The 15,815-nt window shown below is 43.0% G+C and overlaps 1 protein-coding gene across 1 annotated transcript; it reads right to left on the bottom strand.

Moving 5' to 3' along the window:
• Positions 1-437: 437 nt before the first annotated feature.
• On the bottom strand, positions 438-3,179 carry LOC114624653 (rhox homeobox family member 2-like). Its single transcript, XM_028772044.1, has 4 exons — positions 3,098-3,179; positions 2,455-2,914; positions 1,774-1,819; positions 438-533 (listed from the first exon to the last, which is right to left on the bottom strand). The coding sequence occupies exons 1-4, from the start codon at positions 3,177-3,179 to the stop codon at positions 438-440; spliced, it is 684 nt and encodes a 227-aa protein (XP_028627877.1).
• Between the last annotated feature and the right edge of the window lie 12,636 nt (positions 3,180-15,815).

Raw genomic sequence — 15,815 nt, 5'->3', positions numbered from 1 at the left:
TCTCCTCTCCCTTCCAAGCAGCAAACCTGGGAGTAGCCTCTGGGATATTCTCAATACCATCCAGGGGTAGAGGGACAGAGTGGGGGACTTATTGTCTAGAAACAGACTGTCCTTCTGCTCATAGGGGATTTTCGCTCTCTGTCCTTATAACAACTTGTTCCCACATTGGCAGTGATTGCCTGTGTCTATTTATAAGGAAGGCCTCCTTGTTATTCTGCCTACATGCCATGTCTGGGATTGACTACTGTCCAAGTATTTATACCCATATTTTAATAACTTCAACGACAATGGAGACAATATAGTTAGAATCCACTTCTTTATTGCTGAAATTATTATAGAGAAGTAAAGGTTGTCCTGGCCATCATGGGTGGCTCAGAAGAAGCCATCCTCATCTGGCTCGAGGACAGGGGTGGCACTCAAGTGCTGCTCCAAAATCTTCAGGGATCATTGTTCTCGGGTATTGGTGGCAATTCACAGAACATCAGCAGTCTGCTGCTTCTCCGGAAAAGGGACCTCCTCATCTTAAACCAATCCTATAATATAGCAGGAGACAGAGATACTTTAATTCACTGAACAGTGTCACCTCTAAAGCACACACTCTAGAGCACTATACGCCTGCTTCATTTTGTTAACAGTTTGGAAGGTATTCAGAACCCATCCCAAGGCCTGGAGTGTGCTAGCCATGTGCTCTCTCGGAGCCACTCCCCTAGAGAAATCACTACATCTTTTAAATGTGCCTAAAGTTCATTGGTCTAACCCCAAGAATGGTTGAAGACATTCCTGAGGTATATTTTGATTATTCAGTATGCTGGAAGAAACAGGGTTCATTCTCACTGAAAGAATAAACACTGCCTCCCAAGAAGCCCCTTAGGAAACAGGACACCACACCCAGTTTTTCAACCACAGAACAGACACAAAACATTGCCTCTTTTCTCCATCCTTAATGTGTTTTATACATTTCTTCAGGAAAGGATTCACATGTCCTTTTGGGTGGTTCCTGCTCCTTGCTGTGGTAAATTATCAAAAATTCTCCAGCCCACCCTCAAGAACTCTAAGAAGCCAAGAGTCAGTCTGCTGAGGATTCAAGGTGTTAGTCACTTTTGAGTACCCAGAATGCACATTTTATGAGACAAAGGGCACTTCTTCCTGCTTGGTGCTTCCTTTCCGGCCTCCCAGAATAGTGACTATAGGTCTTTCCTCTTGTCAGCATTAGATGTGGAAAAGCTAGGGCTGAGTGTAATGGTGGTCAGAGTGCAGATACACACCCACTAAAACACAGGTAAATGTGCCATAGGCTGTTTCAGGTCCCTGGTCCCACTATTGGTTTCAGAAGGAAGCTAGGTCTCTCACATTTACACACCAGAGCACTGAGCCACTCTGAGAAGAGTTCTCTCTTGTGAGAGAAGAGTTTCAGACACATTCAGAGTGACAGAGTTTAAAGTGGGTAAGAACATGGTCTCTTCACTAGTGTGAGGCACGTGGGCTGCACAGCCTCCAGAAGGTCTTCGGGAACACACTCCATCCCTGAAGGACAGACAAATCACCTAAAAGCTAAGAAGCTTTTCTGTTGGCCCAGCTGGCATTTCCTGCCTGGGAAAATGGAGACCTGGTATCATCTTGAACCTAGCCTGTCTGTGTACTGTTCTAGCAGCCTTGGGACGCAACCTCAGGGTCCTGTTCTGCTAGTACAATTCTAGACAGCAACATCACCTGGTGTGGCATCCTTCCAAAACTTGTGTTGTTGTTGTTGTTGTTGTTTTTCAGAAGACTTACCTGCACATCAGCTTCTTCGACACCCATCCATCGTGCAACATCCCTCCTAAAGGGAAAAAGTTTCAACATTTAGGCTTTGTGGTAGAAATCAAGTGTGTAAGGACACGTCCTATTTGTTTTTATATGATGGGCCCACACTTGTGTGCTTATACATGTTTATTTACAGTCACTGTTCTTAACATTTACCTTAAACCTTGCATTAGAAATGAGTTTCTTTTAAAGACCAAATTCAAGGGTATCCCCAAAAACACAGATGCCACTTTAGTTTACTGAAAATGTAAAAATCACTTAGAGAGCATACAGGATGAAATGCATCTGCAAATTTTTAACCCAAGGTAGAATCCCTCCTGCTTTCCCCAGCCATGCCTCAGACTTCTCAGCCATACTTCTGGAAACTCATTTAGACACCAAACATTGTCTAAATTTCCCAATCTTGAACAGGGTAACAAATCACCTTTGTTTCTACACCACATAGCCCTGATACCCCTACCCTGGGATCTAACTGCAGGCAGGCAATCCTAAATGCTGGAGAAAGGTTGTAATTGCAGCTGGAAGGTCTTAAATGCAGGGCGGGTGCCATTATTTTTACAGGGAATCAGAGGGACGGGGAGAGCCATAGGACACTCTAGACCAGAATGCAGTACCTGTAAATGAGGTGCCAAGCACTGGCCATCTGCTTACCTTACACGCAAGCTGGGAAAGCGAGTCTCTTGGAAAAGGCGCTCCAGATCACGCAGCTGAGAGTGGGTGAACTTGGTGCGGCGGTTCGGGTTGTGAGCTGGACTGTTCTCAGCTTGCTGATACCTGTTCCCCTCAGGAATCCCTGCCTCTTGCTGAGGTTGTTGTTGATCATTGCTGCCTTGGCCACCTTCTTGCTGGATGTTGTCATCCGCGGAGCCAGAAGCACCATCACCAGCATGCCTTCCCTCCATTTCTTCTTCCTTCTTTTCTCCCTCCTCTCCTACTCCCGTGGCTTCCTGGGTGACACTGAACTGAGCAGGCTCTTCTTGAGCACGCTTGCCTTCAGCAACCTCACCCTGGGCGAGTTCGCCCTGATCAAGCCCACCCTGAGCAAGCCCGCCCAGTACAAGCCGTTTCTGGTCTCCTTCCTCTCCAGCCTCGGAGACCACTGTCTTCCTACCTGAAAGATACAAAGAAGATGCAGAGATAAATATCTGAGCATCATGGCCCAGGGATCTCCGGAAAGTCCGGAGAAAGACCACAGGCAGTGTTCCGTAACCGAACCGAAGTGCGGGTCCACTGTTCTTTCTACTGCCTTTTCTCCCCGAGTTTCATCAAGTCCAGTCAGAACCAGTTTACTCACCACGCCGTTGTTCCTGGTCCTCCTCAGCTCCCAGACTCAGAGGCTTTTGGAAACCTTGGCAGCTGTCTTGAGGAGTCTCCATGGCGAGAATCTCTGGATCCGACCTTGCTCCCGAAGAGGCTTCCAAACGTGGTGTCCTCGCAGTTCCGGCGCCAGAAGATATATCTCTGCTCAGATCCTTGACCCGGAAGGGTTTTCTCCTCTGGCGCCTCACCCAAATTACAGTGTTCCCGAGAAGCAGTCTTTCCTGGCTTCTTGCACAGCCGCAGTGGCTATGGGCTTGTCCCCTGAGGCGCAAAAGCAGAAGCTGTTCAGTGCTGCAAAGAGCAGAGTCCTTTTTAAAAAGAATTCAGCCAGTGGGTGTGTGCGGGTGGAGAACTTGTGGCTTTGAGTTGCTGCTTAGGGGGCACCTGTAGCCCTGGTCAAGCCTGAACGGCTCAAATTCATTCACAAGGAGCAACATAAAGACCTTCTCAAGCTCAGCAGGCCATTGAGCCCTGCTGAATAATTTTATTAAATTATGCAAATGTCCTTCAAACCAAATGGCAAAGGCACACCCGTTAAGAAAGTGGGACAAATTAGTCTCTGTCATGTATGACCCACATCGTGGTTTGCCCAGGTGTATACACTCTTCACTGCCCCTATCTATGTTGGTTGTGCTGCCCTGAATATCTCTGTGTGGTGGCAAATATTTGGGAACGCCTGGGCAAGATCCTCCTGAGCGACTGTTCCCAACAGGGCTCAGTTTCACCCGTATCCACAAGTTCAATCTCATGGAGTGTTTGTGTGGGAAGAAACCTTTCTGTGCCTAGATGTGTTTGACCCAAGGACCTGTGACCTAGAGGTCACAGGACACTGAGCTTATTGCTTTATTTCTGGTAGTTTCTTTCCAGAGCTTAGTACAAGGAATTATGCATAGAGGTTTGGTTCTCTTGGACTCAGCAAACTGAAAACTAGAATTTTGTTTTGCAGCCCTGACGTGCTGTCCAGTGGATGGTGGAATTATCTAATAACAGAGCTCCCTCTCCTGGCCACAGGATAGTATGTTTTATGATAGTGATACTGCAAAGTAGCCCATGGCACCAAAGAGAGGCTGGCCTGAGGAAGTCACTGTGAAGGGCACAGGCTAGAACAGAGAGCCTGCTTGAGCCAGGTCCTCAAATGCTAATCTTTACATGGGGGCCTTGGCCAAGATCGGTATCATTTAGGTGTTTCCAAGAAAGATGACTTCAGGAGATTCAATTGGATCCTGGGGGTCAGTAGAAGGCCATGAGGAGACTAAGGTACATCATTCCCAAGGAAGCAGAATCTGTATGCTATCCATGTGTTACAAGAGAGGGAAAGTGGTAGATAGGACTCATAGCTGCTCCCATGAGGAAGTATGGTCAATTTGAGGGCTCAGAGGTTCACAACTCTGTATGAAGGCATTGTTCGCCCCCCAAAGGACTACACTGCCCTGATACTAGCACCCAATCCTGCACTTAGTATTATTCAGTTGTTTATGGATCATTGCAATCCCTAATGAATGAATATGGCTTTGAAACAAATGAATGAAGCTCTGTGTGTGTGTGTGTGTCTGTCTGTCTGTCTCTCTGTGTCCTTGTTAGTCTCTCTCTGTTTGTCTCTCTGCCTGCCTGTCTGTCTGTCTCTGTCTGTCTGTCTCTCTCTGTCTCTGTCTCTCTGTCTCTGTCTCTCTTTCTGTCTCTCTCTGTCTCTCTCTCTGTCTCTCTCTCTGTCTCTCTCTCTCTGTCTCTCTCTCTGTCTCTCTCTCTCTCTCTCTCCTTTCAACCAAGTAGTCTCTTGTTCTGGAAACACAGAGCATCATGGTGGAGCTAATGAATCTATCTTTCAGCCAATGACAACCTAGCTTGTGGTAGCACTCCCCAATCAGAGTCTACAAGCATGATGGGTAGATGTTAGAGAGCGTGAGGAAAGAGTAATAATGCTTATCTCCCACCCCAAGGCCTCATAGCATGCTGGAAGTTGTCACCTGCCATGAAGAGTGAGATTGCTAAGGCTTATGTGGTAGAAGCCAGTCCATGATACCACTCTGGCTTTTTGACATGGGTCAGGGAAGGATTTCAGATGAATGGAGTCACAAGGGACAGGGATGGTCACGGGGTACAAGATGAAGAGTCAAGTCTTGGCTCATAATAGGCTCAGGAAGCTTCCCATTTCTCTTGCTACTATGCTGTAACATAATGGGTGCATGTGTCACACCTTTGCTCCGCAGCGTAATACATGGGTTACTGTACCTTAGGGACTCTTAGTTTTATTACCAGTCTCACAGCAGGAACCCCAAGTTCTTTTTTGGGGGGAACTCATATATACTTCACGTCTGCTGAAGGTTCTGTTGTGGTGCCTTCACAACATGTATATATTTTAGTATCCCTTATATGCTTCTTAACTTTAGCTGTCTCTCCTTGTATTCTCTCCATGGCCTCTCTTCTCTGACCTTCCTACCTTGATCTTCCCATTGAAGCCCCTCAATCCATCCACAAATAATTATTCTATTTCATTTTCTTAGCAAGGTCTATCTGTTCCCTCTAGCCCCTTATTCTATACCTGCTCTCTTAGCAGAGAAAGTGAGGCCTGACTTTTGAGCATTATTTGAGACATCTCATCTGAGACGCAGTTCACCTTTTTTTGTTAGCTTCATCTTGTAGTAAGAAAACTATGGTTTATGAATGGAAAAGAATCAGAGACATTTCTGCTAGGCAGCCATCATTTTTTAAAAGTGTTTTGCCTACTGGAGCCAGGGACAACGAGCATCTTCCCTTGTTGAGAGACTGACTCTCTTAGCACTTGTGAGGAATGAAGAACGAAGATGTCAGAAGTGTCTTAGATATAAGTGGAAGTATCTGGGAGTGACTACAGGCCATGGGAAAGCATGAGTTAATCTCAAGACCTGGGAACCAGTCTTTGAGGAGAACTCCCATACTGGATCAGAGATACTCCTCCAGGCAGAGAGCTGAAAGTGAAGAGATAGTTACTCAACTTCTACTGAAGCTGTTGGTTTTAATTACAAGGCGATACAGGATGTCTGCTGGCATTGTGCTATCCTGCCTCCTAAAAAAAAAAGGCAGAATGAAGTGGACCCACATAGCCCAGGAGAAAGGATTTTATGTTCTAGATTCAGTTTGCCTATGGTTGGAATATTCCTTAAGTGATGGGGAATCCTGGTCACAGGGCAGCAGGGTTTTTTGTTTGTTTGTTTGTTTGTTTGTTTGTTCATTTTGTTGTTGTTTTGTTTGTTTGTTTGCTTGCTTGTTTGGTTGGTTTTATTTTGTTTCTTACGATGTGGTTTCTCCTTGTAGCTCTGACTGTCCTGAAACTCACTCTGTACACCAGGTTGGCCTTGAACTCAGGAATCCTCCTGCCTCTACCTCCTGAGTGCTGGGACTAAAGGTATGTGCTACCACTGCCTGGCACAGGAGAGCAGTTTTCACTACGATGCAATTTTTGAATGAGATCTATCTTGTGAGAGGTCAGGGAAATGGATCGAAAATCCATGTGTTCAGCGTTTCTTTTCTTCAAGCCCTGCTCTGAGAATTCTGTGTTTCCCACAGGCTCTCTGTCCGTATTTCCTATCTCCCCTGTAGCCTCTCAGTCCTCAGGGAATCTGTTTCCCCTTTATGGGAGACATGCTCCCAACGGGTCACTACGCTGCCCCGTCCTCACTCACAGGAAAGTTCCCCAATGGAAGTGAATGAAAGGGACTCTTGACCAGAATTAGTTAATCTCTCATTTTTCTTCTGAGAGCTAAGAGATTTAAGTGAGGCTGTAAGCAGCTAAACTGAGCAAATACAGACTTCAAAACAAATTACCCAGCTCTGTGACTTTGCCTGGAAAGATATAGTGTTACTTCTAGGACAAACTTGGACCCCATTTGAGGGAACAAAAGAGGTGCAGAGGGAACATTTAAGGAGGATATTGGAAGTTTAAGCCATAAGGGAGCCAAGATCCCCTATACTCATATTATCATTAAAAACTGGCTGACTTTGCTATTATCTGAGTTACAATAGTTACTCCAGAGTTTCAACAGATGAACGCTCCTGCACCAACAGGCTAAGGCTAAGAAGGTAAAATTTGGGGGGAAAACTCACCAAGGTTATTGGGGTAATCATGCCTAGTCACATCAGTGAGAACAAATGGACTTCTCCTTTTCTCACCCTTGTTGATGGAAGAAGAGACACAGGAGACTTTGTGTCACCAATAATGGGAGGACTGACTAGTCCAACCAGTCTTTCCTTTCCCTGTGGTCACTCAAGATGGGAAGATAAGGAGAAAACTCCAGAGGATGAAGGACAAAGGCAAGGATGACACAGAAGGGATTCTGATATACAATCTTTTGTCTCACAGAAGAACGAGAAGGCCACTCTAGCCTGTATCAACCTGTATTGGTTAGAAAGAATCCCTGATGTTTTTCTGCACTCAAGCCTGGTCTAAGGTTAAGACAAAAGGGTTTTTAAAAATGGTGTCTAGTTGGAGATATCTATCAGTGTATTATATTATCCTAAAACGTAGTCTTTTTGTAAAAGGGAGGGGAATTAAGTTTTTCAAGTTGTCTGCCTCTACTTACATGCTTGCTTAAGTTCTTCAAACAGTTGGACACTCTAAATGCAGCAAGAGAAAATCTCAGGTAAGCCAGATATTTCTGTTAGCTTGATTTTGCTTAACCATGAATGCAAACTGCTGTGCATCCACGAGGACCTTAGAAAGTTAGAAAATAGAGGGTGATCCTTCAAAATCAACTGTTCTGTCTCGGATAATACTCTGAAGAAGAAAATGCTTTCTGTGTCTTGTCAGTCCTCCACTCCCAACATAGGACAAGTCTATGGAGGTTATAAGGAAGGACAGATGCCTAAGGTCCAGCCTGCACTCACCCAACTCAACATATAGTCTCTGGTCCAGTGTACAGCACTTTGTAATTTCTTCTCTGAGCATTCCAAAAAGTAACCACTTTCTATCTTCAGTTTTATAAAGAGACATATGCTTTTTTTTTTTTGTAAATAGGTTATATTGGTAAATTGCCAGGCACTGTTTGAGCTTGCTGACAGGGTAGCTTTGAGGACAGGATTTGACCCTTTCACCTCAGACCCGAGCATGGGGTCGCACAGTTTCTCCAAAGCCCCCCCCCCGCCTTTTTTGTTTTTCGAGACAGGGTTTCTCTGTGTAGTTCTGGCTGTCCTGGAACTCACTCTGTAGACCAGGCTGGCCTCGAACTCAGAAATCCGCCTGCCTCTGCCTCCCAAGTGCTGGGATTAAAGGCGTGCGCCACCACCGCCCAGCCAAAAGCTCCTTTCTTGAGTCATGGATACCGACTGAGTCTATGACAGGAAAAAGAAATACAGCCAAAGAGCTCAAGAGTCAAAACACTGTGTCCTTTAGAACAGCTAGAGGGTAAATTATTTACAAGAGGCCACTGATATAAAGATACTTGTAGTGAATACAGCTAATGAAGTGCTCATCCACACACATGACACAGAGGCCTTCTTCCTGAGTGAAAGTATCTTAGCCAGTAACTCCAGTAATAAACTTTCAACAGGGCTTTCTCAGTTAATTCCTGACGATGTTATAAGCATCAATTTGATGATGCTCCACTATGTACCTGCTGCTCCTCTGTACTAGCTACTTATTTTCACTCAGACCCAACAGTATTACCAGACTAAACTACAAAATACAAGGCAAAAACACTTGGAGCCGGAGCTAGGGGATCAGACTGCAAAACATTACCAAGGCCAGAAGAGGGCACCAGATTGCCTGGAACTGGAGTTCGGGATCGCTGTGAGCCTCCATATAGCTAGGAATTGAACCTGGGTCCTCTAGAAGAGCAGCCAGTGCTTTTAACCCCTCAGCCATCTCACAGGCCATCCTACTTTCGTTTTGAGGGGGAATGAAAACAGTGTAAAAATGATATTCAGATTAAACCGTTACAAGATGGCTAATATTCCATGGATGGGAAAACAGAACCAAAAAGGAGGGGGAGCAAAAAGTAATCCCCCCTGTCTTTGTTGAGGAGTAGAGGGAGTAAAGGAGCCAAAGGTTCTTTTTATCAAGTCTCATGATGAATATTCGATATATTTCAGGATAGGACTGGAGGGAAAGAAAATAAATGTCCTGTTCAACTGTTTAGATGCACAGTCTTCCCTTTCAGTCACTACAAGATTAATGTGGGTTTGGGGGCTCTATATGTGCTCTCTTTACAGCCCTTTCTTGTTTGTATGGAGTACTCTCTCACTTCAAGGTCATTTTGATAGTGTGCCAAGGATCTTACTTAAACCTTTGACCTTTTTCTAACTCTTGGGTTCTGTGAGAAAACACGCATGCACCTAGGCACACGTGTGCAGAAGGAAGTAAAAGTATACATTTTTAATAAGACGGTGTTTCTGTACAAAGGTTAAGATGGTTGGGTGTTTTTCCAAAATGAAAGACAAACCCTAAAACCATAAAATATCTGAGTAAGTTATAAATGATAAGACCTAAAGGTGATACACATTAACATTTCCAAATAAAAGTTCAATATATTGCTATCAAATCTCTACTTAAATCAATGGAGTTCTCTTGAGTTATTACATTTGGCAAAAGTTTTTTTTTAAGACTTATTCATTTTATTTATAGTACATTGTTGCTGTCTTCAGATACACCAGAAGAGGGCATCATCGAATCCCATTTCAGATGGTTGTGAGCCACCATGTGGTTGCTAGGAATTGAACTCAGGACCTCTGGAAGAGCAGTCAGTGCTCTTATCCTCTGAACCATCTCTCCAGCCCTTGACAAAAGTTTTAAGTGAAGGCATTTGATAAAAAGTATTGGCTTTAAAAGCCAAGATCTGGGGCTGCACAAATGGCTCAGTGGTTAAAAGCACTGGCTGCTCTTCCAGAAGACCTGGGTCCCATTTACAGCTTCAAGTAGGCAGTAAACAATCCTCTGTAACATCAGTTCCAGAGGAACTGATGCCCTCTTTTGGCCTCCATAGGTAGCAGGCATACATATGGTGCCTTAGCACACATGCAAGCAAAACACTCAGACACATAAAGATAGATGAATCTTTAAGAAATGTGTCTAATCAAGGTTTATTTAAAAAAACTTTCTGTTCAGGAGTTCTGTAAATATTACACAGTACGAGACTGACATAGTTGACATTCTTGGTATTCTTTTTTCAATTTTTTATTAGATATTTTCTTAATTTACATTTCAAATGTTATCCCATTACCTAGTTTCCCCTCCCAAACTCCCCTATCCCATCCCCCTTCCCGTGCTTCTATGAGGGTGGTACCTCCACCCACCCACTCCTGCCTCCCCACCCTGGCATTCCTCTATACTGGGGCATTGAACATTCACAGGACCAAGGGCCTCTCCTCCCATTGATGCCCAACAAGGCCATCCTCTGCTACATATGCAGCTGGAGCCATGGGTCCCTCCATGTGTACTCTTTGGTTGGTTGTTTAGTCCCTGGGAGGTCTGGGGGGGGTCTGTTTGGTTGATATTGTTGTTCTTCCAATGGAGTTGCAAACCTCTTCAACTCCTTCAGTCCTTTCTTTAACTCCTCTGTTGGGGACCCTGTGCCAGTCCAATGGTTGGCTGCAAGCATCCACATCTGTATTTGTCAGGCTCTGGCAGAGCCTCTCAGAAGACAGCTATATCAGGCTCCTGCCAGCACGCACTTCTTGGCATCCACAATAGTGTCTGGGTTTGGTGACTGTAAATGTAAAACGTCATTCTTCTTTGAGGGTTAGCCACTATTAGGAGTCCCAAACTTCAGTGAATGGCTCTACATTCATGCAAACATGGGCAGCACTAACTGGAATTAGTGGGACAGAAAAAAAATGTTAAGCCACTTGGATTGGCAATGCTCTCCACAGAAGTCACACAAGAACAAAACCCCTGGTACCAGGCAAATGGTTCAACAGGGTAATACAGGTGACTCCCCAAATAATATAGGCTATTGATGTAGTCCTTGGTTGCCTCTCAGAGGTTAAGGGTGGTACCCTGTTGCTGAAGACATTGCACACTTAGGGCATAGGATTAAATGGTTCAAGTAGATCTGACCTGAAAGCCTCTTTTCTGTAGTCTACTTTCCATGGTTCCAGAAATTTCTATGCAAGCTACCATTGTAGGGAACCAATTAAACAGCCCTCCTCATTTTCATCACCTATGAACCACAACAATTACCCACAGCAAGATATACATAAAGGTGCAATAAACAACACTTACAAGTTAATGGTAACCACTAGCTGTTTAATTTTACCTAAGGCCTACTCAACAGGAGGGAAATGATGCCTGGTTCTAGAAACCCAACCACCTTCCCAAGGCCAGTGAGGCCAAGGTCTGTAGAAAGAAATATGCTCTCTGAACTTTTCTAGACCCACATAATTCCTTACTATGTTATAAATATTTATTCTTATATACACAGGTAAGTGTAGCTACTACCCCTCATCAAAGAAGCTTCTCTTTATAGCAAACAAAAACTATCACAGAAAACCACAACTGGAACACAATGCATAGAGCAATGGATCAAATGGAGCCATATGTCAGCTACACCAGCATAACTGACCTAGTTCCCCTTAATGGCGAGGGCCTGTGGATTGAAAAAGAAGACATGGAGTCATCTGGTAGAGACCAAATGCTGTATTTCCAACTATCCCACATGCTTATATACACAGACATAAACAGGAAAAGGGAGTGATGACTCAACAACCAATCACACAGGTATCGATTTCTCTGGCAGCGACCATTTCGGGGAAATGGCTCAAGGCGGGGGAGCATGCTGTACTGCATCTATGGCTCCGAGACCATCATAGATAAGGGAGCCAGAATACCAGTAAATTCACTGTGAATTCACTGTGAACATCAGTTTTACATCTTGATCCAAAGGCAGCCAGAAGAAGACTATCCTTGGCAAGCAGCCAGGAGGAAAGTCTTTTCTACATTGGATGGAGTTTGAGCACTAGTATCCCTCAAAATCCACTACAGAGTGGCATACTTCCTCCAACAAGGTCATGCCTCCTAATAGTGCCACTTCTCATGGGCCAAGCATATTCAAATTACCAAATTTCCCATGGGCAAGCGTATTCAAACCACCACAAGTATTTTATAAGAACAAATACACTAAGAATTCACATCTTTTTGATGGTCCCACTGTTGGTGGCACTGGGAAAGCTCATCCTTATCCCTCACTGGCTCCTGGATAAGAATGGCATTTTAAGGATTCTCTAAGATTTCCAGGACAAGATGGACTAGATATCTGCTGGTACTCTCTGTGTAATGATTAATGATTTTCTCTTATTTTGCACTCTTCTAGCCTGAAACTTACCCTACAAATCAGAGGGAGAAGAGGGTGCCTTTAATATATGAGACAGTCTAACTCATGATGGAAACTACACATCCTGTAACTTTATGTGGCAGTGAGATTTTTAAATGCCACAGAAGATCTTACTTTTTAATTGCTCAAATACTTCAAAGAGTTGATAAGATAGCTCGGGGGTTAAGTGGTTTGTCATAAATGTGAGCGGCCCTGGTTTCCATCCCTAATACCACAGTAATAGTGAGTATAATAATAAACTGCCCCACTAAACTGCCTCAGTATGGATAATGCCATACCCAGTTCTCCAGTATGTGATTACAGAGCACTGGCTCTGTTTCAGGATTGACAGTATATTCAGTACTTTATGTTTCCCCTCCAATTTAAATATTTTAATGCTTTCTCCAGGATATTTGAGGTCTAGCCTATGAGTTGTTCTCAATCATTATGTGAGGAGTTATGAAAAACAACCACTCTTCAAATACCTGTGAACCATGAAAAGGCCGTAAGTAAGACCTATGAAACCACCAGGTCCTACTTTAATGAAGTAGCCATTGTATTGTCCTCTTGTGTGTTCCCAAACTACTGATTTATGAGATAAAGGGCTCTCCTTCTTGGTTTGTGCCAATGCTCCTCTTCTCACTCTTTGGAGTCCTTCCTCTTAGTACCTAACGTGAAAATCCAGAGCAATAGTATTCTTGTTGGAAGACTCTGGGGCAGTAGTGGTCAGAATCATACATATAACAATGATACAAAGTAGCTTATGTTCCTAATGCTGGTTTCAGAACATAGCTCTTACAATGTTTATAGAACAGAGCAAGAGAGGCCTGTTCAAAACTTTTCAGAGATATTCATGTTCAGAGGTTTGAAAGTAGAAAATAACATTGTCTTTTCACTTCTTTGTGACTGATGGGTCTTCTTGCTTTCAGAAACTCATTGAGAGCATACCAGGTCAACCTGAAGAGAGACAGGCAGCTCAGCAATCTTTAGTTTCCTGGCTCTGCATCTGACAATGTACAGTTCTTGTTCCCCAGCCTGAGCTAGACCTACCTGTGAGCCCAGCTGGTGGTCCTGCCTCAGGTACCTGCTATATTGGGCTGCTGTTCTAGAAGCATCATTCCCAAATCTGCAGCCACCTTTCCATGACTGTATTCATACAAGGACACTGTTGAGTATGTAATGGCTAAAGAAAGTCCATGTTATGCTAGGTATCCATCTTGGTACCCACTGGCCATTTGTCTCTGACTCCAGGCCCTGGAGGATAATGCCCCAGTAACCCTGACTCAGTGAACCCCCACCCAAAAATGTACAATCATGATTATCTGTTATTTGTTATGATTTGACTAACTGCTTTTTTTTGCTTCTAGAACTTGATTACACATATACTCAAGATCGCTTTGAGTTGCCTTAACTACTTAACTTGGCAGAACAGAACAGTTTTTGATTGTGTAGATATTGAAGATCTTCATGTGGTTTTCCTTTTGAAAATTCTTTTCCATACTCCTCTTTGACAGCAATCTCAAATTTGGCTCAGATATTATTGGTCCTGCTAGCAGATAATCAATACATCTTTTAATTATGATTGGGTTGAATCTCTGTTCCCCCCCTCCCCGAGGTGACAAACTCAATAACAAGTACAGTTAATGATATCATCCCAGTGTTCTCTTCTTTTTCTAAATCTACAGCTGATAAAAGTGATATTTTCTCTCTTTAAAATTTATTGTTGTTGTTCTATTGAGGCAGTATCTCTCTGTGTAGCCTTGGCTGTCCTGGAACTTGCTATTTTGTTCAGACTGGCCTTGAATTCACAGGGATCTACTTGTTTCCTAAGTGTTGGAGTTAAAGACATGAGCCACCACACCCAGCCACTTTAAATTATTTTATTTTATGTGTATGAGTGCTTTGTCTGTCTGTGCATCACATACATGCCTCGTGCTCACAGAAGTCAGAAGAGGCTGCTAGATCCCCAGGAATGGAATTAAAGAAAATTGTTAACCATTATGAGGGTGCTGGGAAATGAACCTAGATTCTCTGAAAGAACAACCAGTGCTGTCATCTCTCCATTCCCATAGATCCAAAACTTGTCTGATACACTTGCATCCATATACTTTGTTAACTAACTGGTGAGCTGGAATGGGCATTCACTAGAAGAGGGACTTTTCCATTCACATCTGGCCAGGAAGTCCAAAGGCTAAACTGTTTCAAGGAGAATGTTCAGAGTAGAGATCAAGCAATGGGAGAAGAAAAGATAACCAGAAAATACTGGAAGGCCAGGAAGGTCTTTGCTGGCAAGGTTCTGATCTCCTCTAAAGCATGTCTATACAAATGTCTATACATTAAAAAACAGAGACTGGGAGAAACCTCCAGAAAATGATAAGTTAGAAAGGTAAATAACATGTAAATGTCATGAAGATCTGTGCATCCAACATTCCAGAGTAAGCCTCATGCCCAGGAGTAGTCAGGGAACACAAACAAACTGTTTTATTTGTGTATATGATTTTTTGTTTGTTATTTTTTGTCTTATTTTTTCTTTCTTATTTTTTTAGTTTGTGTTTTGGTTTTCATTTTTGTTGTCTTTAATATACACTCTCACAAAGACACACACATATACATACATACATATACACAAATACACACCCACACACATATATATACACTTATGAGAAAGAACATGAGTTGGGTGATTAGGGAGGTGAGGAGTATACGGGAGGGGTTGTGGAAGGGAATTATGATTATATAAATATTATATAAATAAGTTTAAACATATTATATAAATGTATATATAACATATATAAACATATATATGTTTAAACATATTATATAAATATGTCTAAAAGAAAATGAATTAAAAATTTAAAGTATCATGAAGACAATTCTAGAAAGTTGGAAAGCATTTCTGAAAAGAAATGAAATAGAAAAACCCAACCATGCTATTAGATGAAAACTATAATTGTTTTAAGAGCTAAACAGATTCAGAGAAGTGAAATGGTTTGGTGTTACAGGATTTTCGATCACACAGTGAACACCTAGATTGTGTTATTTACATAAAAGCCCTGTTTCTAGTTGTAGTGTGGCTTAGCCCTAAGCACACATTTCTAAGACACACTCTTAGTACACACCTTTAATCCAAAACGATGAAGGTAAAGTTAGTTTGTAGAAGGAAGCACCCATGTTTGAAAGTGATATATAATTGAGTGTCAGACAAAGTGACAAATTAGAGAAAGATTTGATAGAAAGAGATATGCCCAATTCTAAAGAAAAGAGAGGAAAGGAAGCTATTCCAGGGGCAAGACAGAAAGAAGAAGAAGGAAGTTTTACTAGGATTGTCATAAAGAGGCAGGTTGAAGAGAGGGGGGGAGAGAGAGAAAGAGAGAGAGAGAGAGAGAGAGAGAGAGAGAGAGAGAGAGAGAGAGA

The sequence above is a fragment of the Grammomys surdaster genome, unplaced genomic scaffold, assembly GCF_004785775.1.
Source record: "Grammomys surdaster isolate TR1022 unplaced genomic scaffold, NIH_TR_1.0 60, whole genome shotgun sequence".
Taxonomy (NCBI): Eukaryota; Metazoa; Chordata; class Mammalia; order Rodentia; family Muridae; genus Grammomys; species Grammomys surdaster.
Note: the sequence above shows the minus strand (reverse complement) of the source record. Positions and strands in the feature narration are given on the sequence as shown.

Bases quoted from the DNA above. Each gene is read 5' to 3' on its own strand.
- LOC114624653 (XM_028772044.1), bottom strand. From the start codon at position 3,179: ATGGAGACTCCTCAAGACAGCTGCCAAGGTTTCCAAAAGCCTCTGAGT. The intron at 1,820-2,454 runs GTAAGCAGATGG...TTTTCCCTTTAG, and splicing joins TTTCCCAGCTTGCGTGTAAG to GAGGGATGTTGCACGATGGA. The intron at 534-1,773 runs GTAAGTCTTCTG...GCTATATTATAG, and splicing joins TCGAAGAAGCTGATGTGCAG to GATTGGTTTAAGATGAGGAG.